This window comes from Brachyhypopomus gauderio, chromosome 6 (genome assembly GCF_052324685.1).
Source record: "Brachyhypopomus gauderio isolate BG-103 chromosome 6, BGAUD_0.2, whole genome shotgun sequence".
Taxonomy (NCBI): Eukaryota; Metazoa; Chordata; class Actinopteri; order Gymnotiformes; family Hypopomidae; genus Brachyhypopomus; species Brachyhypopomus gauderio.
In genome coordinates this window covers 10472774-10499895 of record NC_135216.1, presented here as the reverse complement: position 1 = coordinate 10499895, position 27122 = coordinate 10472774, and the positions used below count along the sequence as shown (strand labels likewise).

The 27122-nt window shown below is 41.1% G+C and overlaps 1 protein-coding gene across 2 annotated transcripts; it reads right to left on the bottom strand.

Annotated features, from left to right (window-relative positions):
• Positions 1 to 123: 123 nt before the first annotated feature.
• On the bottom strand, positions 124 to 26690 carry hpca (hippocalcin). Of its 2 annotated transcripts, none has more exons than XM_077008598.1 (5): positions 26369 to 26690; positions 6954 to 7100; positions 4506 to 4787; positions 2536 to 2641; positions 124 to 1893 (listed from the first exon to the last, which is right to left on the bottom strand). In XM_077008598.1, exons 2-5 carry the CDS (start codon positions 7047 to 7049, stop codon positions 1796 to 1798), a joined length of 582 nt encoding a protein of 193 aa, XP_076864713.1. In that variant the 5' UTR covers positions 7050 to 7100; positions 26369 to 26690; the 3' UTR covers positions 124 to 1795. The 2 variants fall into 2 exon arrangements, with proteins under 2 accessions (XP_076864713.1, XP_076864714.1); XM_077008599.1 differs by lacking the exon at positions 26369 to 26690 and adding an exon at positions 11223 to 11364.
• Positions 26691 to 27122: the final 432 nt, after the last annotated feature.

The window sequence follows — 27122 nt, the reverse complement described above, 5'->3', positions numbered from 1 at the left end:
CTCATCACGCAAAGAGGATGAACAGCAGGTTACCAATAAAACAGATAACAATAAATATCAAGCTGTTGTGTGAGTACCAAAACACACACACACACAAAAAAACACTACCAGCCCAGGTTTCAAACACAGAACTATATTTATCAATGACATAATAGGGAGACCAATCATGACACCCTCGCATGAGGTATTCATGCAACATAAAAGGCTGTTTGGGAGCAGGTGCGTGCCATGAACGCGCAGAATCATTCAGTCTCGGTGCAAATACCGTAGCAGTGAGACGCTACCAGCTGTTGACGGAGACAAAAGGTGTGAACGTGTGGACACCAGAGGTGCACGGACCAAAGCTCCATCGGTGTGGCCACAAAGAGTCAGAGCAGAGCAGCCGCACGCCGACATGTTAACAATCTGGTGAGGCAGCACAGAGTGATGAGAGGAGGGTATGTTTTCATACGCTCCTGTCGAGAGTGGAGGCAAGCCCTTCGCACCACCCATCTCTGTGAGAACTCCCATTTTGGATGTATTAATGACGCGTTTTATCTAAAGCTGAGATGTGCTCAAAAATTATTGGATTGTACATTCCCTGTGACCAAGGTTTTAAAATAACAATTTTATGAGCACCTTCTGCTGAATTGGAGTATTACCTGGTGCCGGGTGGTTTGCCACTTATACCAGGGTTTCAAAAACACAGTATTACCTAAAAACATACTGTATTCAATGAAACAAAGTGATACTATAAAGGTAACGCACGCACACACACACACACACATGCACTGAAACATGCGCACACTCACATTCACACGTAAAAAGCGCCTCAGATCATGTGCTACAAGCATCTGATTCCAAACACAATGGAATATATCCCCTGATGCAAATATTTCATACAATGCTTTGCAAAGCTTTCAGCAGTTCACCTTCGATGCCACAGAGATCAAGTCTCTTCTCCATCTCTGTCCAGCAGCAATGAAATAAGCTTCCTTCACATTAAACTCCTGTAGACCACGAATGAAATACTGATGCCAACAAAGTGATGCCACAAATAATAATGCAAAAATAAATAACGTGAGGAAAACAGTACATATATACAAAAACGAAAGAATATCAATGAAAAAAAATAAAACAGGATTTTCATTATCATTCTTATTATGAAAAATCATAAACACCATAGCAAAAAAGAAAATTCCCAACATTCGACCCATCAGTCCGCTGTGTCTACAAGAGGCTACTTTGGATGCTTACTTGAGCTACATAATACTGTCTTCATACGCAAGTGAGTAAAAAGACACTTACAGTTGCCTTTTTGTAAATGTGATCTATATGTCATTATAGTGTGTAAATACACATCAGTATGGATATAAAAAAAGGATAATTGTGCCATCAGAGAACAAAACAAATAAAAAAAAAAAAGAAAGGACCACAGGACGGATGTTGCGGGTGGGTGAGGTGGGGAGGGTGGAGACTGGCTGGAGCAGGAGGGTCATGCAGAGCTCCCAGGGGACAGTCCCTCCAGACGAGGAGGCCGGAAGGCAGCCGGCAGCGGGACGGCGGGAGCTGCGTGCTCCGCGGGACACCGCCCGGACGCGGACAGAAGCGCAGCCGACAGCGGACGTCTTTTGCGGGTGGTGCGTTCGTTCTTCACACGTATGCGCGTAACTTTCTCGTAGAAACTCAAAGTAAAACTGATGCACTTGTTTATTTTTATTTATGTATATATTTTCTTAAAACTCTTCCATCTGGAACACAAATGACGATGAGAGACGGGAACCTTCATGCATCGAGCACACGTTTCTTGCGGGACTCAGAACTGCGAGGCACTGCTGGGGTCACACTGCAGTAGCCGCACAATGGAAGGATCACTTTTGGCACCTTTAATAAACTCCTCCAAAGAGAGCTTCCCTGTGTAGAGCAGACAGCAACAGTGAGGCACAGAGATAAGAACTATGGAATTATTTGTATTGTAAATTTTAAAACACAATGATCCTTTGACCCTGTGCACAGTTGGTTATTTTGTGTAACTTGTATCTGGATTCTATCCTTGCAAGATTTTAACCACATACATTTACACTATGTAGTCAAATGCATCTCCAGTTAGCCAGATTGAAATGTGATATCTATTGGGCCAAGAAAGAAAAGCATTATTGACTCAAGTCTTCTAATAACCAATGTTGCTGCCTATACAATTTTATGGTGTTATTTTTCCTAAAATTAAATAAAATTGAACATTTCTGCTTGGCTAGTTACGTCATGTGACGTGATAGGAGGGGGAGGAGTTTTGGTTGTCAGCTGTGCCTCAGAGAAATGGATGTGTTTACACTGTTATATGTCAGGCTTAAACGTAGTCTCAGAATACATCCTGAAGTGGAACCATTTAAATCCATTTTAAATGCATCTTGGGTGTGTTTACACCTGCACTTTCATGTGTATAATCCCTATCCAAACAGAATACTGATATTTAAGCTCCATGAGTCAACTAGGTTCAAAAAGGTTCTGTGAGAGATGCACAAAAGCCCTAGCCATCGCAACAGAGCCATCCCGTACCATCATTGTTCAGGTCCATTTGTCTGAAGATCTTATCTGTCCTCTTCTCTGGTGTGGACTCGTCCTCTGGCATTTTCATCACTGAGGACACCATCTTATAGATGGCCTGTGACACAGGAGAGAGGGAGTGTGATGGATTAAGATGACAGAGCAGTAAGGTCATTACTATTCTACCCATACATAGATCCTTAAAGGGCTCTGCAGTTCAGCTATCTGCTTATTCGTGTGTGTGTGTGTGTGTGTGTGTGTGTGTGTAGCTTTGGATCCAAAATATAATATATTGTATATATACTGTGAAAAAGATAATCAGAATTGTAGCAAATAAGCTGTGCTTCAGATTTATATATACATGTGAAAGAGAAATTAGTAATGCATTTCAACAAACACTAAAAAAATTCTTAATCTACCAAAGGAAGAATCCTCTGCACTTAAGGATGTAAAGGAATGACACTGTTATTAAGCTAATAAGGGTGAAGCTGCTGTCGTTTGGAGATAAAACCTTTACAAGCAGGAAGCCATCACGCAGCTTGCTGACAACAGTTTCATAGACAGAACAATTCTGACATCACTGCATAGTTACAGTCCTCCATTAATCCACTATTAATCATCCCCCTTCAGCAGGACATATCTGAGGTTGTTTTGGCCCTGCCACATACAGCTCCACCTGCCACATACAGCTCCACCTGCCACATACAGCTCCTCCTGCCACATACAGCTCCACCTGCCACATACAGTTCCACCTGCCACATACAGCTCCTCCAGCCACATACAGCTCCACCTGCCACATACAGTTCCACCTGCCACATACAGCTCCACTTTTGTATTATCTTCTTCTCCAGATCCCACCAGCCCACGGGAGAAGGCACATCCTGACATGAAGATAAGTCTTTCAGACGTTTCAGTTAAGTCAGGAAATTCTTGTTTAAATACCACCATTTTTAATAAACCTACGGACTCTCATTCCCATTAGCAAAACAATTCTTCACATTCCAAAGCTTGCAAAACCTCCATCCCTTATTCACAGATATTAAGACTTCCTATTAAGACTTCCTCCAGAAAGGTAGGAAAATGTGTGAATTTTTTCATAATAGCATAATAGCGTCACATCATATGCCTTTCCCCCTGTTTTCAGATAATTTTTTAAAAGAGAAATACTTTGCTTGCACATGTGATGAAGGACCTCTGTCTGAAATGTGTGTGTGTGTGTGTGTGTGTGTGTGTGTTTATTTATTTATTTATTTGTTTCCACTTTTCACTTCTAAGATATAAAAGAGTGGCGGAGTTCTCTTCTGTTATTATGCCTCTCCACTCTCACCCAACATCCAACATTATAACAGTGATGGTGGTGGCAAAACGTGAAACAGCTCTGCAATCCCCGTGTTCCTAGCCAACCACGATGTCCATCAGCCTGAGGATAATCCCACCAGTTCTGCACAGGGGAGTAAGTCCTGGTTAAATTTAACTTGCTAATCCACAAGGGAACAGCACCATGGCTGCCACCATCACCAGCTCACAACCCCCCCCCCCCCCCCCCCCCCCCCCCACCACCCCCCACAGTCTATAAGGGACTAACCCACACATTCAACAAATTACTCAACAGATTCACCTGCCACTCAAACTCAACAGCAGAGTGTCACGAGTGGATGATGTCAGAGTAGACTCAAAAGTATGTGCACACCACAGTGATTTGAAGTTGTAACTTGGAGATGTTGTATTGGTGAAAGTGGAACCAAATAAAAAAGTCCTCAAAATGTTCTCAAAATGTTCTCAAAATGTTCTCTCTAACGAGTGTCGGTCAAGATGGGACTGCCAAGTAACTAAAATGTACAAAAAACTTTAGAATACCAAGAGTCAAGCTGTCAAATGTTGGTCATTTTCTGTCTTTTAATTAAAGACAACATCATCAAAGCATTTGAACTCTGTGCAGTATGAAACCTGTCTATACTGGTTCTCCCACAATGGTCTCTGACCTGCACAATCTCGAGCATCTCCTCACGACTGATATAGCCGTTGCCATCCAGGTCATACATGCTGAAGGCCCATTTCAGCTTCTGGTCCAGCTTTCCCCGAGACGTCACACTGAGAGCAATGATGAACTCCCGGAAGTCGATGGTGCCATCGTTGTTGGTGTCAAACGTGCGGAAGACGTGCTCAGCGAACTTGGAGGCATCACCGTATGGGAAGAAGTTAGCATAGATCTTTTTGAACTCCTCCACATTCAGGTGGCCACTCGGGCAGTCTTTAAGGAACCCCTATCAAGAGGGAAAACCTGTTTTAGTTTCAGTTTTAGGACTTTCAGTTTGAAATACAGAAACACAGTGAAATTTGCAATTTGTAAAGTGTGAGCATTGGGGTAGAGCAGGATGCTATATCCTTATTGGAATTAGTCCTGTATGTTTGAATGGTTCTGTGTGGAATCAGCTCATCATCGAGGAAAAAGTTAATGTTTGACCTTCTTTCCTGACCCTGAATGGGGTCAAGGATCAGGTTCAGTGCATTATTGCCATATCAATCTTTGTTTTACTGAGAGCAATATGTTTCAGTACCACTCAAACACAAACATCCACACATCCAACAAACACTGTTTCAATAAAAAAACTTTCAAAATACATTGAAGCACATTAATAAAATCTTAAAATCCATTAATATATGATGCATTGTTGACTGTGGTGTGGAGTTTAACAGTCTGATGTCAGCAGGTTAAGCACTGTTTCAGAACTGAGGTGTTCAACATAAGATGCTCTAGAACCTTTTACCAGAGGGGAGCAGTTCAAAAAGGTTTTGCGCTTGGGCTGAAGCATCTGCATGAATTTTTAATGTATTCTTTTTCATTTCATTTATGTATATAGAGGGAGCATGTAGTAGTTCACAACCCATGATTTTAGCAGAATTTTACTCCATCTTCATATACTGTGGTATTGCCACACTAGGCACTCAATGAAAAGGTCGGCACACTTTCCAACACAGCTCTATGAAAAGTATAGCATGTTGTCTCTAGTCACATCAAATGTCCTAAGCTGTCTTACAAAGAAAAGCCTTTGATGAGCTTTTCTGAGCAAGACAGCAGTGTTGTGCTCCCATTAAAGTGACTTACTGATGGTTGTCCCCAGGAACTTAAGAGTCAACCCTCTCTAGTTCCTGACCATTAATGGTCAGAGATAGTAAGTTCACCATCTTTTTCATGAATTTAACCACCAGGGTTTTTATCAAAGTTGGGGCTTACATTATTAACCCTGTGGGGGCACAGTTCTGAGCCTTGAGGGGCACAGTTCTGAGAAACAGCCTTGGGGGGGCAACATCATGAGAAACACAGTTTTATCGGGCACAGTCCTGAGAACCACAGCTTTATGGAGCACAGTCCTGAGAAACACAGTTTCATGGGGCACAGTCCTGAGAAACACAGCTTTTAGGAACAAGAGCCTGAGAACATGAGGAGTGGAAACACATTGTTCTTTTTAAACTCCTGCTTGACCACACAAAGAATCAAGAATCCCTCAATGCCAAACACTGATTGCCACCAAGACCACAAAGCCCACCAGGCCTTGAAGGTAATACTGTATTAAATGCTGTAATCTAAAACCAAAATTCACACACATGTTCCTGGTGCCTCCAGGTTTTGCATGGTGTAACAGGCACATGTTAGAACATGTCTGCTCAGCTCAATTTTCAGCCCTTTGGCCAGGATAACTCTCTGCAGCTTACATTTTAATGCATGCTGCCTTCATCCGCTCATATAACTATGTATTTCCTGCAGGCATCGAGGCCTCTCATCCAGGCGGTCCCAGCAGTGTTGGAGCCTGTGGTTCAGGTCCACTTCCTGTGGCCACTCTTCACCGAGTCGCAGTGTGCACATAAGGCTGTGTCCTATCTCTGAGGAACAGGGCAGCTTTTATGCTCCAACGTGCCTGTGGCTCGGGGTCTGGATATATAAAATCGTTCTGGATATATAGAATTCTGGATATATAAAATGTTGATATGTAAAACAATAGTTGTATGACCACTTCCTGGACTGCACATTCATAGTCATGAAACAATAAAGCACAATTCAGCATGTTTTACATATTTTGGAACTTGTACTGTAACTGTTGGGTAAAAAAAATGACATTTAACATTCTCCTTAACGTTGTCAATTAGCAAAGTCATGTTTAGTGTCCACATTTTCCTTATATTGTTTGTACTGGAGCTATAACAATAACACATAGCTAACATAGTGAAGCACAATTGTCCACAATTGTGAAAACAATTGTTCACAATTGTAAAACTGTGCATTATATCTTCTCTATACTTAATATCTTACTCTATACAGTAATATCTTCCCCGTACTCATTAGGTACATTCGTGTCATCGCAGCAGGACAAAACTAAAGGAGGAAAATGTAGATTCTAATCATGTCTAGGTTGACAAGTTCATTTTCTCACCTTGTACCACTCCTGCAGCTCATGATCAGAAAACTCAGTGTTCTCCCGCAGGTCCTGTAGCATCTCTGGCCTGAGCTTGCTATTCTGCTTTCCCATGTCGACGGGTCTCTGTGTGCACAGCGACGACACCAAGGCCCCTGGTCAGAGCTGCCAACAAGATCACATCAGTCAGGGGAGAGCGCACTCTCATCAAACCCCTCACATCAGCCACACAGACAGAACGGGATTAATACTGTAACAAACCCCTGACATCCCAGGTATAATTAGAGCGATTGTGTGTGATTGTGTCATGTCTAATTACATATCTAATTACATGAATACATGCGCATACATTCGTTTTCCTAAAAAGGCTCAAAAGGTCCCTGTACCCACCACGAACCTTGAGAAACCCAAGGCAAGTGAATCATTCCGAGACGCGGGACGCAAAATGCAAGATGGAAAAAACAGCTGCTCGAGGTAAATGTTTTCATGACATGTTTTGAGAACACAATCACAAGTACGTGAGCCAAAAATCTGCAGTAATTAATAACCCAGTCGCCCACGCTGCCTGTAGATCAGACGGCCAGCAGGGACCCTGCCCAGCTGGGACGAGAGCCACGGTGACGAAAGCCCACAGGAGGGGCAGCTTCTGCCACCACGCACAGCCCACACACATCAAGCTAGTAGACCTGATGCCATCTGATGCCAGGCTGCATGAAGGAATATGACCTAAGCTAACTCACATAATAAAAAAAAGAAAGAAAGAAAAATAATCAAATAATAAGGTATCTTTCAAAGCTTCTGGCAGTTTCAGCTCTGAGAATGATTTATTTCATATGATTATGTATGCTGGTGGCCTGTCTGATTTAATTTTCCTATATCATGCCGTTTGAACTATGAGGAGAATTAGGCCCGTCTGAGGAAGCTAAAGGAAATAGAGACTGTATAAAGCCCTCTCAGCCCAGTATGCTTTGAGGATTTCCAGCTCTTACACAACTCCCTCTGTCCACCACAGAGGATCATATAAACATGCACTTTCTCTCTCAAATGACCAAATGTACTGGTCAGTTCAATTTTCGACCCTGGTGTGGCTTTCTCAATACTGCAGAATACACATCATAGATCTTTGGGTAATGTCACTGAGGACACTGCCTTCAGTGACAGATTTAGATTTCCAGGCATCAAAGCTGAGACACAAAGTGAACTCCAGTGCAGTGTGAACCACTGAACCTCCCAGCCAGCACACCACTGTTCACCACTGAACATCTCAGTCAGCACACCACTATTCCACACATGACTTCATTACACTGTCTGATATGCTCTGTTTAGAGCAGCAGTGTAATTCCAGGTGCCGCGATTAAAAGTCCTCACCAGGATTTTGCTCAAGCTTGCTAGATTTTCTAATTAGCAATCCAGGTAAAATTAGTGGAATCAACACAATCCAGGAAGCCTGAGCAAAATCCTGGTGAGGACTTATAATCGCGGCACCTGGAATTGACAGCACTATATATATATATATATATATATATATATATATATATATATATATATATATATATATATATATATATATATATATATATAATTTTATCAGGTGTTACTCTCAGGGAGCTCAGTGAAAGTGAATTCCAGTGTGGAACTGTGATAGGATGCTAGCTAGGATGCCACCTGTACAACAAATCCAGTTGTGAGATTTCCTCGCTCCTAAATATTCCACAGTCAACTGTCAGCTGGATTATAAGAAAATGGAAGTGTTTGGGAATGACAGCAACTTAGCTGGTAGGCCACGTAAACTGATGGAACAGGGTCAGTGGATGCTGAAGTGCATAGTGCAAAAATTCTGCAGTCGATCACTATAGACATTCAAACACACAGGTTCAGGTGTTTCAGGTGTTTTGATGATGTTAAATCAACAGGTTTCTTTCTGCTAAGAGTGGTACTAACATTAGCGTGCTGCTCCGAGCCTGCATGTAGTTCTGGATAAAGCTCTGTTGTATCATTTTCTGACTCATGCATTCTCTGAATGCCCTTTTCGTGTCAAGCCAACATAATTATTAGCATTAACACAACTTATATTGGAATTAACATTTTTTTGTTAATGTTTGTTTTTGTTTGTCTTGCATTAGAGAGAACAATAATAGGTAAGCATTGCGTACTGCCCCCTGGATAATGCAGTTTATACAGAGTCAGTTCGGATCACCTAGAACCGGAGAGAGTGCAAAAAAGAGTACGGAGAGCTTGGGAGAAGTGCTGGTATGTAAGAGAAAGATCATGCCGAACAGTAAATGGTAGAAGTGCTGGCGCTGTGTACCAGTGAGGACCGGTCCACTTTGAGCAATCCTTTAATCCATACTTAAAATAAGTCTGGAAGTCTGAATACTTCCTCAGTGTCAGTCAAAGAATCCATTATAAAAAAAAAGAGGAAAGAAAAGAGGAGTGGAGAGGAGAAGAGAGGAAGGGAGAGGAGAGGAGAAGGAAGGAGGGGGAGGAGAGGAGTGGTGAGGAGAAAGGGGAGAGGAGAGGAGAAGAGTGGCGATGAGAAAAAAAATGAAGATGATACTCATACTTCTCTCAAACAATCCACATTCTGTACTCTCCTCTCTCCTGGACACTTAAACATTTTATATTAATTTCCATAAATTTACAAAAAGTGCCTCCATGAATGGAGGACAAACTCAACACCTCAACTCAACCTTCTTGACAAAACATATCCAATGTTCAGTCTGTGTCCATGTCTTTTTGCATCTATGTGTTATGCTTCCATTTCTTCAAACTGCCATTGCCTTCACTAGCCGCTAGGTTTAAATATTAGCCCACTCTCCGGTGTCCCGCACGCACAGACGAAACGTCTAGGTCACACTTCCCGTCCCATTCCATCTCATCGTCCAGACAGCTGTTCCTCTTCTGCCTGCAGATTAGCAACAGCTGTGCTGCTAATCCAGCTGTGAAAGCGTGGATTAATATATCATGAACGCATGCTGCAGACAAGGTAGGATGGCTGGATTGCACTGAGGACCACTATGAATTATGTTCAATGGTGGGATGCGTTAATGTACAAAGACGTTAATATTCATAGGAGTAGCAGTTACGATAAGTAGATATGTTAATACAATTAGACAAAAATATATATGAGTATTCCATGCATCATTTACCTACATTCATGCTTTCTCTCTAGCACAATTGTTACATTTTATGGGGGGAGGGGTAAAATCTTTTAGCCAATAGACTCTAATTGATCTGCAGCGTTGCTGAAAGACGTTCATATTAGGCCATGTGCTGCTTAAATACTGTGGGATACAAATATGTGTATCCATGCCCAGACGAATGCATAGGTGGATGGATCAAAGGGGGAGGAGCTGCTATGTTCTTAAGGAAAACATTCTTTAAAAAACACAAAAACACACAAATTCCCATCCAAACACACACACACACACACACACACACACACACACACACACACACACGCACACACACACACACACAAGACCTTGCGTGCCTGAGAGAAAAACAAGACGCTCATTAAGAGCTCTAGCAGCACAAGAGCTGAGGGTTAGAGCAATGCAGCATGCCAACTAAATGAGAGTATTAGGACAAGGCAAAGGAATTCTAGAGAGGCTGAAAGCACAGCACACAGAGAGCATCACATTGCAGCGTCTATAAAAAGACAGCAGAATTGATTTTTTTCATCCTTTGACTTTTTATCCCCATAACCCTCATACATTTTTGAGAAACAGTGGTAATCAGAGAAGCAACCTGAAATTGCAAACAATTTTGATCTATCTAAATGACACTTCTGCCTCCCCTGTGTCTGCCTATTCCCTAAGTGTCCCACCTTTGTACATTTGCCTTTAGGACATCTTTTAGCCCCTCGAAATATCTTCTAAGTATCTTCAAATCATTCTTCTTTTTTTCTTCTTCTTCAACAAAGACAACCTCTATCTATCTCTCAGTCCCTCCTCCATCCTCTACCAACATCACCAAGACACACACACACACACACACACACACACACACACACACACACACACACACACACACACACACACACACACACAACAAACAAACAAATCCCCCACACTAACATTCCAACAACATTACAGGGGCATGTGATCTCACAGAAGCAAAGATGGGCCTCCTCCCTGCAAATCCTTTGTTGACATCCCTGGAGCAACAACTTGTGGGCTTTACTTAGCCAATAGCCAGCCTGTCTACCCTACAACTGGCAGCATTTCTGAAGCTAAGTTCAGAATCTAATCTTTCATCACTTATGGAACATCTTTACAGACTCACTGTGATGTCTCCCCGCAGAAGCCTTCAAAAACATCCCAGCCGCTCTGGACCACTGAGTTGGGCTGCTCCAGTCTTTACACAGGCAGCAAGTACAGCCCTTAATGAAGCCAGCAGGGGTCGAGGCCTGACCTAAATCAGTGGAGCATTTATTTTACGGATCGCTCAAATGGGAGGAGGAGGAGGAGGGAAAGGGGGCGGAGCTGATGAAAATACGACAAGACCATTCAGAGAGCAATGCTGAGAGAGAGAGAAAGAGATGAAGGAAGAGAGAGAGAATTCTAATGAAGGCGGTAAAAATAACAATGAGGCTGTGTCCTCGGTGGGTGAAGTCCCTCCTGTCTCTGCGAGAATACCAGCTCACTTTGCAGTCTTCATTTAATTCCTCAGCAGGGACTGGTGCAAATCTTAGCTGTCTATCCGTTAGAACAAAGGAGGGGGGGGGGGGGGGTAGCAGAAAGCCCATAGTTGTTATCATTTAACACGTGTCAGACAGAAATAGCCTTCCAGGATTGGATATACACATACCCTTCTCTCAGATTCACTGAACGGTGGAGCAAAATGATGTGAATTAAGGGATATCAGGCAGAAAGAAACAGAGAGCTGTCTGTGTTGGGGAGATGGAACCCAACCAAGCTGCAGGCGGACAGATGCGAATGCAGATGTGCGGTGGAAACATCCTCCATCTCTTCACGTTGTCTTGGTGGGTCTGCAGGCGTGTAAGTCGAGTGGCTATCACAGAAGTCCCAGGTCAGTTCTCACAGGGCACGAGAGACACTTAGTGTTATAATGGCGACCCGGCTTTACACAGTACACACATCACTTTTTCATCATGAAGGAATGAGGCCAGGGTTACAGAGTCACGGGCTATGTACGGACGCCTGGTAATCGGAGGGCTGCTCTGACTGGAGGCTACTATAACCTCTAAGATGCACCGTTTGTGTGTGTGTGTGTGTGTGTGTGTGTGTGTGTGTGTGTGTGTGTGTGTGTGTGCGCGTGTGTGTAAGTGCATGAATGTGTATGCCATGGCAAAAAGCAGGATGGGAGATTTACAGTTGGGTGGGTGCATGACTGCAAACCCATGCCGTCATTTGAGGAATAATGGTTAGGCCTACTGCCAGGGTGATCTCTAAATGTTCACACATTCTATTAAGACTGCTCTGTCACACAAAAGACAGGGTTAAATTTCAAGCTTTATGGACCCTAACGGGCACTACATGCTGCAGTTTTGAGCCTGGATCGGACATTTGATCAGACATTGCTGAGACAAAGCATTTGGAGAGGAGCAGCACAAATGGGTCAACTACACGCACGCTACCTTTGAAGAACTCACACTTTTAAAAGGTACCGTCTATTTCTATAGTGGGTCACACAGAGAGGGAACGGTGACCTTCATTCACACTTGAACAGCACCACACCTGAGAAGGACAACCGCTGGTGCATCACATTAAAATAACTTTCTTCTCTAATGATCTACTAATTTTTTTTACTACGAGACACAGTAAAATGTGTCATACTTCTTATGTAATGGCTTCACGCAATGTTCAACCTCAAAAAGTTTTGCAGCATCAAAATTACCTTAATTTCTGAGAAAGCTTCAGATAGAAAAGAAAACCCTGTTTGTATTTTGGAATATATTGTGGATGGCAGGCCATTCTCAGATCTGCAGTGACACATGTAAAAACGAATATTGGCTGGACCTTCTAATTGTCATACCAGCATTTATAACCACTACCAAGCCACTTCCCTTGCAGATAATCTGGTATGCTGACACAGGGTTGTGTCTGAGCAGGCAAAAATACATCAATTTAGCAAATGGAATAATCACAAATATATATATCCAGTGTGATAACTAAATTGTTGCAGTGTGCAGTCTGCTTTTTTCAATGGCTGCCTGAAGGTTTGCATCAATCTTCTCACTGGGATGAGATGGTGCATGGATAATATTTGGCCCAGAGGTTTACTGTTGATTGGCCTAATCCTGCTGCTTTTGGGAGCCTGTAATCTCATACCTTCAGCCGTCATGGCTCAGTCATCCTGGTCTGATTTCTGCTCAAATGCAGGAAGCAAAAGCATCCAGGCTGGTGTTTGCTTTCTTCTGCAAGCGTCTATATGTACTTATTCCTGTGTGTGTTCTGGTAACTTTTAGGAATGCACTAGACCTCTGTACATACAGGGGGTTCATTGGTTTGACAAAACAGACTTCTGCCTGATTCTCCACTGTTCTTATATTCCTAGTAGTTTGTCTGTTTGTATTGTTTGTAAGTTCTGCTTTAAGCTTCCCCAGTATGTCATGTATAAGTCCCAACAAAATATGATCAGCTTTGACTGGTATTGTGATTGATTTCAGTCAGTATGATTTCAACCTTTCTTCCAACCATTGCTTTGTCCAACCATTATTGTATGTATTGATTTTGATCAGTTAGTATATATTTTTTTCATGGAGTTTGCATGTTCAGATTAAAGCTTATACTCAAGAATTTAACTTTCTAATTCTGCAGCTGCTAATAACCACTTTTATGCTCAAGGATTTTTACCAAGCAGGAGGAACATTTCTGCCTTGTAGACCAGCTCTAATGTTAAGCACACTCAATACAACACCCAGTGCTTCTTTTTCAATACTACAATAATTTATCTGAAAGAGCAGCAACAGTTCAACAACTATGTGTTACAGTAGCTGCCTGAGAGGGTCTTGCGCTTTTCACGCCAAAATGTATTAAACCGAGTCAAAACTGCAGCAGACATTGGGTCTTTCTGATTGGCTGTAAAGCATGTACTGTGTTCTGTCACATATTTCTGTGCTGGTGCAAAAAAATCTAAACCCATTTTTGAAGTAGATACAACTCTTCATCATTTTTATGTCCCAAACAGGTTTCACTTTGCTGTACACATTAGTCTGATTCTGTAGCCTTAGTAGCATCTGGTCCACTTTTTTCAGGGCTTTGCCTCTGTCCTTTCTGCAGTTCCTGGAAAATTGAAGGTGAACTTGTTTCACTGTAAGATAACTGAATCATCTTGTCCTCTGCATGTCCTTTTCAAACCTTTTGTTTCCATGGTATTCTGCTGAACTGGTAGCATCACTGCTCTTTGGTGGTCTTTTCTCTGGGGGTCTTTTCTGTGGTAGTCTTTTCTCTGGGGGTCTTTTCTCTGGTGGTCTTTTCTGTGGTAATCTTAGCTGTGGTAATCTTTTCTCTGGTGGCCTTTTCTGTAGTGGTCTTTTCTCTGGTAGTCTTTTCTCTGGTGGTCTTTTCTAGCATTTCCAACATTTTCATTTCCACTGCTGTTTGTTGACAACCGGCCTCTGCTCCAAACTCTCTGTTGTTACAGATAGCTACATTATCATGGCTAGATATTTGGCTGACAGTTTGTAGTGTGCAAATCTGGAATAATGTTTTATTTGGCACACTAAAATACTCAGATGGAGCCTTTGGGAATGTGTAATGGTGAGTTACATACAGATGCCTTTGGCCACAACTTATGATAACTGCTGCAAGAAAAACTAGGTCACTTTAGGGCTAGCAATCTTGGCAACTCTAGAGCACCATCTTCAAAAAAAACATATAATTAGCCTTTCTATCACAAAAGTAATGTTATTATTCACAAATGCATCTCACCCTTATCAGCAGTTCTTAAAATTAGTACTTATATTTTCACAACAGATGCTGATTTTCCTTATTTTTATGTTGTTATTTTCTTATACACACACTACAAGGTCAAACCCGTACCTCATTCAGTGTGAACACTTAACTCCAGTATAATTCTCTTTTTAAGACACCTCTATTTGTGATGTTCACATGCTTTTTACATCAAATGATTAAACCATTTGTTCAACAAAAAATGGAGCTCTAAAATGTTTTGTGTGTTGTTTGTTAAATGTTTTGTGTTGTATGTGTTATTAAATACCATAAAATGTCTTTGTACGTTAAGCACTTAGAAACAATGTGTTTGTGAGTCTTCCTATAAAAATGTGATAGTTGAGTTTTTCCTGGCAAGAGTAAATGAATGAAGAGTACAATGAATTCAGATTCTCAGGACTTTATAAATCAAACATATTTAAAAAGTCATTCTTTGGCACTAATCAAGGTAGCGTCCTTAAAGCTGGCAGTAGGACTCTGGACAATAACAGTGTCTCTTTGGAACTGTGTGTCTAGACATGTCTCTTTTGTTTTTTTACTAATTTTTTATGAAAACGTGGACTAGATGATCTGTGGTCTATTCACATCTGTTGAAATCAGATCAAGATCCCTGAATCTCTGTGAGCTTGATGAAGATTATCATTGTTTAATGGCAAATAATTATCACATTGTAGCTCACACACATAGATTAACCTTAAAGTTATCCTTAAAACCACAGTGTTTTCAATACATATCCTCAAAGAAAGTGTTTCTGTGCAAACAATGTCACTCCATGTGAATATCTGAAATTACTGATGAAACCACTGATTTAAATGGGCCACAGCAAATGTCAGAGTCACAACTTTGGGCATTCAGTGATCATTTGCACCTGCACAGATGGTTTGCCAGAGATAGTGATATGGTAACCATGAATGATGCTGCCTATCCTAACAGGAAATGGTGAGGGAATGTTATGTTTGACCTGGATGGTGGTGGATTAAATTTAATGTGTTTGTCCCCATTGTGATTTGAAGATAGACAGAACTGAAATATCGATATGTGATATCATTTAACACAACTGGTAAAAGGGGGATGTAAAAGCGGAGGAGAGGGGGTAACTTTACAAGGGGAAGGGCTTTGTCTCTCTCTTTTTACAGGAGACATGGTATCCTCTTGCATCTCCCCTCCAACAGTGAGTCCATCAGCAGCAAATGGACTGGAGGATGTGTGCTAAGAGGCACAAGGTCTAGACCAAGTTAATATCAGTACACATCCAGGCCTCCTGGACTTCATCTTTCCCAAAAGAGAGGGTCTGTCTGTAGTAGGCGGCCAGAGCGTCATGTCTGCCATCTTCAGCAAATCTACCAAAACCACATCTAGCGTTTCTAAGGGAAATTATCTTTACATGTGGAGAGAGAGTGTGAGCATACTAGGTGGACATCATGGGTGTTGAAGGAAGAAAATGATGAAGATAAGAAAGGAAAGTATGCTGTGTGTATGTATCAGCACGGAAAGCATGCTTGGACTGTCACTAACACATCCATGTCACAGCAATCGATAAAAAAACGCCCAGGAGAACTCATTAGGAGTTCATAAGAAATACTATGATTAAAATAGAAGCTTTTATATGTTCAACGGGAGCACAGAAAGTCCAGTTTTAAGTGAAAAGCGTATTTACATCAACATAAAAGAACATATTTTTCATAAATGTAGCATATATGTAGAATAGAAAATATTCTAAATCTAACTAGGTTTGTTTAAAAAAACATAAAAGGACTGAATGCAATTGAGAAAAATACGGGGCACAACGCAGACTGCATTTACATTTATGCTATTTAGCAGACACACTTATCCAGAGCAACTTACAAAAGTGCTTTGTCATCCAGACTAAAGAAAAGTTTAAACCTCATTGCTTCAGTTCAGATTCTGTATTTCACAGAACATCTGCATACATCTCAGTCATGAATTAATATATGCAATAAGTGATTTATTAGTCACATCTGTTACAAGTAATTCCTTATTAACATATAAGCATTCCTTATTGTTTGACTTCTAGACATATTACATTCCTAACCTTAAGATGTGATCACTCTCATTCACTTATAAATCCGTTGCCAGCTTAAATGTTTAAAAGAAGGATTGTACACTCAAGTGGTGTAACTAGAACCTGCTGGGCCACCATGCAAAAAGAAATCAGTGAGCAAACCCCCCCTCTATTTTTATGTCTCAGTCAATGCTCTTGAGGCATTCACTCACTGAGGTGGAGTTCATGTCATGTTCCTTGCACTCAACAAAATCATCAATGACAGTCTTCAAATCCAAATTCCGGTCTCTGACACTTTCAATAGACTGAACAGCCACACCATTAAGTGTCTCCTGTCCTCTGAAATAAGCATCCTGTCTGTTCTATTCAAATGCTCATGTTTTCTTCACTTCCAAGCTCTGCATCTTCACAGCTACCACCAGCACAATGCATAAAACATTTACAGTGGTTTACACTGGCTCACAATGAATAAACATTATATTTAACCTGGCCAAATTATGCTATAAAAAATAATTTTACCAAGAACAATTACTATGTTATGTTCATATGAAGGACAGACCCCCACTCTCCTGATACACAGACCCCTAACTCTTGATACACAGACCCCTAATCTCCTGATACACACTCCCACTCTCCTGATACACAGACCCCCACTCTCCTGATACACAGACCCCTAACTCTTGATACACAGACCCCACTATCCTGATACACAGACCCCTAACTCTCCTGATACACAAACCCCTAACCACACCTAACATCAGGAATTTCACAGGTTATTTTATGAAATTACAGCACTGGCTATATAGTCTGAGAAAGAGAAAGGGAACCTTTGCATTAGTATGTCACCATTATTAACACAATTGCTTCCTTTTCATTTTGTCACAAAGATATTTAATAGTTAAAGATATTCAGAACAGTAAAATATGCATACTAAAATTGAAAGCAAACATGCCACTTCTCCTGACCTCGTTTTCGTCATTAGGGAGGTGACTAATTGTCAGGAAAATGTCCTTATCAACACGCCTACTTCACAGCTCAGTCTTTCTGAGATTAGATTACCCACCAGTACACCAGCGTCCTGCCAGCCCTGCTGCCATAGCCCTAGTGCTCTACCAAGGGAAGACATCAACACATCCATCATCACCTCATGACCTTGTGAGGCTTCCTGCGGCTTGCTATGGCTGAGACGTCCCACGTCACTTCAGGAGTCTGGAGCCTGTGACCTCGCAGGCTAGGGTGGAAACCAACATGGCTGCTCAAAGGGTGAAATAGACTTACGTGATTACATATACTACGCCTGTCTTTAACACTTTTAATTAAACATTTTTTTCTCTTATTTGGCATTTATTCATGCAGACTAATTAATTCTCATTCGTGTCCCCTTTTTTAGCTCAGCAGAGCAATGGACATCAAACAATCTCTCTGCTCTCTGCTGTCTGTGAAAGTCTCATTGCAAGTGTAAATCCCACAGACCGGAAGCTGAGAAACACTGCCTTTCAGCTCAAAGCAAGACATGTAGCATTCTCTAGCCAAGCTGATCTTATTAGTAAAATAGCAGACCAGATTTGTAAGCAGTCACCATGCAGCCAATCAACATGAGAGAAACGGTAACTATGTCTGGAAAGACAACGTAGCAGTTTGAGATAGCGGCGTACCATCATTCATGTTTTTCTGTTTTTATGGTTTTGGTCCTTGGAGTTGTACACATACGCTCATGGGGGGGCAGCACAGACTATCAGTGACGCACCACTATTTTAATCAGCAGAATTCAGCAATAAATAAAGCACGCCAATTGATTTCTAAAGGTTCCTGGCCGACTGACTCAACCTAAGATGACATGCCTGATCCTGAACATAGCGTTCTTCCAAATGTTACTTCAGAAGGAATTATTTATATACTTCCTTCTTCCCTCCAGATACCACCATTTTAAATGCCACCTATTCCAGCACAATGATTTATCTTTCAAATCAATTCCTTATCTTTCAAATAGGGTTGCAACGGTATGAGATTTTCACGGTATGATAACCGTCTCAGAAAATACCGCGGTATCACGGTTATCACGGTATCACAGTTAGTTTGTATATTATTAAAAGATACACTGACCCTTAAAGAAATTACAAGTTTTTTTTGTTCAATTAACTATTTATTGTAGAAACCTGGAACTATTGTATACAAAATGTCTCCTTTAAAAAAATAAGCTGTACACATGTTTAAATAAATACTGCAAAATTAGATAAACCTAAATCATGGATTTCAGTACAATTATTTAAGTTTAAATTATTTAATATCTGATAAACTCAACCTGGGTCAGTGTCTGATCAACAACTGTTGTAAACGTCCGTTGTACTGCCAAGTTAGAATATAACCAGATACTGCAGAAAGAGAGGATTTATTTCTGACATGACCCTCACAATAGAGATTTCTATTTTAAGGCTTTCACACCGAGTCTGGTTTTAACATATGAAAAACAGGCACGTAAAATTTTGAAAATGAACGCATGTAAATTAATGGCATCTTTCACATCCAGTGAAAGCAAGGACCTTAAAAATCTATGGATTTACACTTTCACTAGTGACCGTAGCGCGCGACTCGGCACAGTTCTTTTGTATTACGTTAACAAATACGAGCCTCTTGTAATTCCAGGACGAAACACGAGAGAACGTGAAGACGTTAAGACTGGGCGTTTTGAAAATAAACAACCATTAAATAATTTAATAAAAAGCGAATTATTTTGAGTATATGTATAAATATTTAACTTAATTAAGTTTAAGGTGCTGGGAAATATTGAAACGGACCTTTAAAGTTACGTACAAGTGCTTTAATTCCACCTTATAAAGGTGTATGAACCCTGCAAACATGACTTTGTTCATTGCGCTGAGGCGCGACGCGCGCAAAGTTACAAAATTCGAGACGTGCACGACCTCGCGAATCGACAGCGCGCGAGACCCGCGCTCACCGGCGGAGCCACCGCGATTACGTCATTTTCGCCGCTGATTTTAGTTAAGCTTTTTTTTTGTTAAAAAATTTGTTAAGTCTAATGCACTTTCTGCCATTCTCACTGCTGTGTGCTTAGTAGCTGAACCGGAGCGGAGTTGCGCATGCGCGGGTCAGTTTCTCCGCTGGCTTGCTTTTTACCGGTAATAAGCAAACGCACACGGTATGATAACCGTGCATTTTAATACCGTGGTATACCGTGAAACCGGTTACCGCTGCAACCCTACTTTCAAAGAAACATTAAATAGTCATTTAGTAATATAAACTAAATAGTCAGCAGTGATTCATCATCAAAAGCCTTTTTAGCCTAGGTGTACAGCAAATCTCGGTCTAAAATGGATATAAATGAACTGTTAATTTTGAGGAATGCTGTTGAATTCCATTGTTAATTTCATGTCTGGGTTAGACATATCTAATCTCAGCTATTCTACCTATTCCCTTTCATTTTTAATCCTTCACCCAAGGGCAGCAGACTCCAATGACACTCCAAGATTCTGCACGAAAATTCTCACAGTACTCTGTGTGAAGAGGGCAAGCAGTATTGAGGTCAAGGAGAATAGATCTCGCACTTCCCTGAGGCGTGATGGAAAAGAGGCCTCAACAAGACAGAAGTCACTGCCTGAGTCATTTGCCTGTCCCAGCGCTGGACTAACATGGCCACCTCAGCTTGCCCCATGAGAGTATCACGCGCCACCAACCACTTTTCGCGCCACACCTTCGAATCCATTTACCCTGGAGATCCTCTGCAAATGATGCCAGACATTCAAATGGCGACATATGTAGGAATGAATAAAGCTATGCGTAGAGTAATATATGAATTTTGACCTTTTTTCAACCCTTTTTTCTCTGTATTTGGTTAAAAAGCTGGAGACTATTGTTTAGTGCATTTTTTGATGCAACATAAAAGCAGTGTGGGATTAAAGCACCCAGCGGCAGTCAGCTGCTGTTAGCCAGGAACTCCATGTTTCTAAAGAGAAGCACTCAAACCCCAGCTACTGCAGCACTTCAACCTTCCTGTTACATTGGTATTTCTAACAGGGTCCTGAGAGAAAGTAAACAAATGTGTTAATGAACAGCTCGTTATTGGGGAAAGGGATGAGACAGGCAAGGAGAACCTGAGTGGCAAAGAGAAGAAAGCAGTGAAGTGATTCTGGACTGCAGTGATATGTGTTCTTGTCTGGTCAATAAGTGTCTTTACTCCCTACTGCCTTTTAGATTTGAAAATGGAAAATCTAATCATTCTAAAATTCAGAAAGCAATATTATTAACAATATTAGGCACAGATATTAAAGTTCAGCAAAAAGGTCGTAAAAGAATGTCTTGGACATGAAATCATACCCACGGCCATTTCTGCACATTTCCATGGAGCCAAAGTGCTTAATCCTGACTAATACTGCAGAAGTCAAATCCACTTGACTGAAAATACATATTAAATAGATAATGTGCATTCTGCAATTCTGAGGAAATGTAAACTACCTAATACATTGCAGAGCAGAAGGGCTTGAAAAACAGTTTGAAATACTGAAGAAAAGAAAATATTACATTAAATATTACATAGTATGTTTCTTGATACATTATAAACTCCGCTCCCCCATTTCCTGTCGTGATGAGGACCATACTAAAAATACACATCCTCTTTCATCAGAATACAAATTGCCTTCTCAGCCAAACTGTCCCCTTCACCTGCTATCATGTGGTACAGCAGACAGCTTCTGCACAGGAAGGTCCCCCCTAAATCCCCATGTCTAAGATCAAATATACCCACCATGGGGTCACTTTGATGGATTTCTAGTGCATAAGCTGCATTGATCTGTGCTCCTCATATGTAAGCGTGACTCTGTATTAGGGCTGGACAATATGGGCAAAATTTATATCACGATATATTTATTAATTTTGGTGAATACAATATAATTCCGATATCAATATGAACAATATAAAAACCACAATAAACTGCCAAGAATGCCCACAAAAGATCTCTGTACCTACAGAAAAGGAATGTCAAGTATATGAAACCTCCTCCTATAAAACTATATTTACTTAAAATAAAATAAATTTACTTAAAATAAAACCATTTATTTGTATTCAGCCTATATGAACATGAAGCACAACACCACCGTCAAATAAACAAACTCGTTGGCTTTGTCAATATGAATATATCTTCGATAGCTGAACCACGTCCAAACTACAGAATTAGTCTTTGCCCTTTTATCAACTATTTCGGCTTTATTATCGCTCGTCGTAGCTCGTTCAGTCTTTGCGATCAGCGGTGCTCATTTTGCAGCTAATACGTGTCACGTTGGAGCCAAACCAAAACTCACATAGGCTGCTGTTGCTGAGCACTGACGTGGTGTACGTCAATCACTGAACGCAATGAACCGACGGCTGCACCCTGTTATGAACATTGTAATGCCGTAAATAGCGTTTATCGAAACATTGAAAATGTGTTTAAAAATCATATCACTGTTATTGAAACATTTTCTATTGCGATATATATTGATATTGAGTTATTGTCCAGCCCTACTCTGTATATTTCTGTCTCCCATTTTTCTTTTTTTCCCTAACATGTTAATGCCTGTTTCCCAACTCTGTTAACACATAAGTACTACTTTGGCTGCATCTTTTCATTCCCGTTGTGACAACATAAAGTAAATGCATGAATCTGTGAATTACAATGAACTTGATACAGAGCGTTGGGGCTTGTCTTTCAAGTCCCTTCAGTTTATTCTAATGTACAACAAATATGCACAGTCAGGCCTCAATAATCAATATTTGTTTTTTTCTCATTCAACTCTAGCAGTGTAGAAGAGCTACAGCAGACATGGGAGCCTTGGGAATAATGTGTGTTGCTAACTGATGCCATTTCTATTTGTAAAATAGCTCAGTATACCGAAACATTGATTTTGCTTCTCTAAATTTATACAAAGAACTGTGCAGAATGGCTTTGTAAGTCTTCTCGAGCCTTTTGAAACCTTCTGGCAAGTTGCAATTAATTCAGAATGGAGGAGACAACTTCAAGAAATCCCTACATTTGGTGTTCTGTCTTCACTCATCTCTAGTTTTGAAACCTCCAGTACCCTTCTGGTGAAATACTAACTCCTCTTTTGCCACTTATAGGTCTTCCAAGAAGACTTAAAGGAGGGTAATTGAGTCAACAGAACTCTGCGCAAACAAATTAAACCAGCGTGTAAATGTTATTCAGCCACCTAATATACTGAAAACAGCATCCATAAGGGCAGTGTCTGATAACCATGGACACCAAGCTGGACTGCCCTGAGCAGTGGGACCTTGCCAAAACTGAGACGAGACACAAGACCTGAAGGCGTTTTCCACTTTCCCTCACTCTTATGGAACATCTCTTTGAGCACCACAGCTCCCTGGACTCAGGAGGAGGAGGAGTAGGAGGAAGAGGAGGAGGAGGACAAAGTGTCTCGCAAATCGGCATACTATATACGATCTCAGCTCAGGAAAGGAGCCATTATTCCTGCAGATAATCAACGCGCAGCAGCACAGCACACTTAAAGGCTGATTAACCACATGCATCAGATAGTATGTTGTTGAGTGTCTCTGCAGTCTGGGTGTGTGAATAATAATTGCACTGCTTTCAGTTCCACTTAAATACACACGCACACGCACACACACATAATATTCACACACAAACAAAAACACACAAAACACTTACCCAGTAGCAAAACACATTTGCGCTGAGAGAAATCATTAGAATCAGCCACAGTGTGGGTGCTGAGCATAATTGCTGCCCTGTCACTGTTCTCTAATGGAGGGCTGAGACCTGGTCTGGGAAGTCTTTGGAGAGTGGAACTGAGAGGTTCTCAGTAGGTGGTAACCCACACACATCCTTGAGATGGTACCCAAATACAGTACACAATCACATCTCATCATACATTGCAATCATGACAGAGGGGGCTTGGCGGTCAAGTAAGAGACAGACAAGAAGCTGATTGCTAAGAGGGTTTGAATGTTCAGGGGACTGTCAGGGTTTGAGGTCGACATTGTGCAGCTGATGAGAGAACACCTTGTTTATTTCTGTCATAACCTAGTCAAGCGTATACTATTATAACATCAGACCATCGGGTTGTTTGCTTCTAGAGAACTGTGATGCAGTAGTCCAATATCTTTGCGTTTTTGTTTGATTTTTATGAAAAGCAAAGTGCACACATTGATCAATAGGTTACCACAAAAATGTCTCCATAATAATTAGATATGACCTTTCACTAGTAGGTAGTCATGTGCTTGCATTTAGCAGGACAGTGAAAATCAATGAACTAGACAATAAAAACCAAGATACTTTTGAATAAAGGTGATGAAAGGGGCCCAAAGGGGGAATAGTGCCACATGGAGCAGAAGCCTCGTGCACTTAGAGCACAGAACCAATAAAGTACATAAGTGCTGTTGATGGAATTCATGTCCAAACAGCACCCTTGAGCTGATGTCATCTTTGATTTGTTATATATTCAGTAATATTGAGTTTAATTACTTAATTTCAAAGTAAAACATCTCTACAGAAGAGATACGCACTGCACATACACATACATTGAGATCCACGTATTCAGTATAATTTTGAAGGCTACGGTAAGTGTACAAGACAGACACAGACATAAACATGCAGAAAAAACATCCTACTTATGTTTGTGCAACACATATGATTATTGGAGAAGACCAAAATCAGCAGCACACTTTACCCAGTTATCCGCTAAACGTCGTCTATCCAGTTCTGTGTTTCTTACATGTAATTATATGTAAGATTACAGGAGACGCTTCAGCAAAACTAACAGCAAGCATAAACGCCCTGGCACTGCTGGAGCCTCTGTTTCCTTCTGTTACATAACAGCCATGCTTGTTCAGCATACAGCCCGTCAGTCACGCACAGCTGACGGACACACACTCAGGGCTCAGTGTGGTTCTGTGTCCATCTGTCATTTACATGACACCATCAGGTCCATAATACTAGTTTATACTACGTAAACAAGATTTTGTAATCACAGTAATGCCTGTCATCAATGGAACGGGAGTTATATTTGTCTGCAGATATGAGCAGAGATGAATATATGTTGTAAGGTGACTCTATGATGCGGTATCTTTTTTTTTAATCAGTGATTGAACTTGCAATGGGTGTTGCTTCTGTCCACCCGAATTGTGTGTGTGTGTGTGTGTGTGTGTGTGTGTGTGTGCGTGTGTGTGTGTGTGTGTGTGTGTGCATGAGAGAGAGAGAGAAAGAGAGAGAGAGAGAGAGAGAGAGAGAGGGAGAGAGAGAGAAAACTTCAGAGAACCATGTAGACAGTTTTATGAACAGAACATTAATTTAGCATTAATTACCTTTTATATTCAAAATAAATGTCCTGGTATGTGCATTTCACCTGTATTATAGCCTATCTGTACTAATGAGTGCAATCTACCAGTGAATCACATTTATATTCTGTGTGCTCTATAATAACAACGTCATCTTAGTTATGACTTCGTTACAGGTGATAAGTAATGGCCAATATACTTATTTTTGACGGTAGTGGTGTCTTCATAAATTGTACACACTGAAGCATTAGTGTACACACCAAGGCTCTTTCGTGTAGTACCAAGAATCGATCAAAAAATCGGTTTACGTGCGTCATAAAATTAATGTTGTTTGTTTATTACATGTTTCTTGAAATTTACAAAAATCTGATAACACGCTAGTATTGCTAGCACTTGGCGATAGCAGACACGACGCCTCGGGCTTCTAATAAATTTGCATAAGGTGGTGTTGTATTATTGACTATCACTCTGCAAAGATTTTCGTGAAGGAAATTATTCATTCCAGTTAAACAGTGTGCAGTCATGTCTCGTTTTATTACAGCCTACATTCGCCTAAGCATCGTAACATGGTGAGAGAATTCGAATATATTTGAACTGCACCTCAGATAATTTACCTACATCCTTGGATTCAAATGTATCCCAAGGTCCAAAACATAAACAGAGGGCACTTCAATACTGCACACAAAGTGGTTTCAGTTCTGTCAACGAATGCATCGCTTGGAAAGGACAATTCAGGAAAGTGTGCACATCCGTCGACTGCAGCCCCTGTCCCACGAACCGTTCGTTCTCAGCAGCCTATTATTAGTGAAACGATTAATTACATAAGAGGTAGGCCTGTTTCATTTACGAACTACCGCTCAATTAAAGTAAATGCGAAATAACCTCTACACGATGAAGTAGCATAATCTTCTTATAATGCAAACTGCCCGTTGGAGCCTACGAGCGCCGTGCAATAAAGAGCAAACGGGGCTAGTTAAGTTTATACGCTGGAGTAATCAAGCTTCCCTTTCGTTTCCGATACGAAAAAAAACATTCATGCAATTCGTGCATTACAGTATGGTAGTTACATAGAGAACAGCGGTCCTCTTAATGGCATGCACGTCAAAGACATAACCGACCTGCCGTCATTAAGAATTTAATGCTGAAATCGATATTTCAGATAAAGAAGAAGGTGTTGGTTGCATCTTTCTTACCGTGTTCGAAATTCCCCTGGATGTGTTGATATGTGCTGGAGAGAGGAAGCGTGGCGAGTGCGTATGCGCCTTTTTTTTGTTCTTTTCTGTCCGCGCGACTACTGCTGCCGTGCTCTGCAGACCATCTTAACGCTGGATGCCCCGCGAGAGAAGGAGCGGCGCGTGCTCGCACGGCGCTGTCAGGCACGAGGCGGTCGGTTTAGCGAGCTCCGCTCCACGAGACGATTTAAAGAAGAAGAGGGTGTTGGTGGGATTACGTGGTAGGGCTTTAATGAGATGTCACTACGCCGACTGGTGTCGAGGCCCCCCATCCAACGACAGTTTCCCTGCTCTGTAACAGTATGTTTTCTTGTGTTAATGAGGACTAATTCCTACCTGGTCCATTAAAAATTGTCGTATGCATCAGATTTGGTGCAGCACCCCCCAAAAAAGGCTTTAAAATCCAGAAATGAGCAAGATCCAACCCATTTTTGAGTTAGGCACAGGTTACTTCAGATGTCATCCACTGAGTGACATCTTTGAGAAGCAGAGAGCTTAATAATCTTTCATCTTTAATTCTTAATAATCACGTTTGTAAAATTAAAAGAGAATAATGTCTGCTATTCCTTGATAAAACACATAAATCTGCAGTGTCCCTTAGAAATTGGCTTTGAGCCCGAGAAACAAGTAGACATATGCCGTGCCCCAGGTTCATCCCCATGTATTCCATCATGAGTTATTTTTCGGACTTATGTATGAAAATGTATGAATCTGT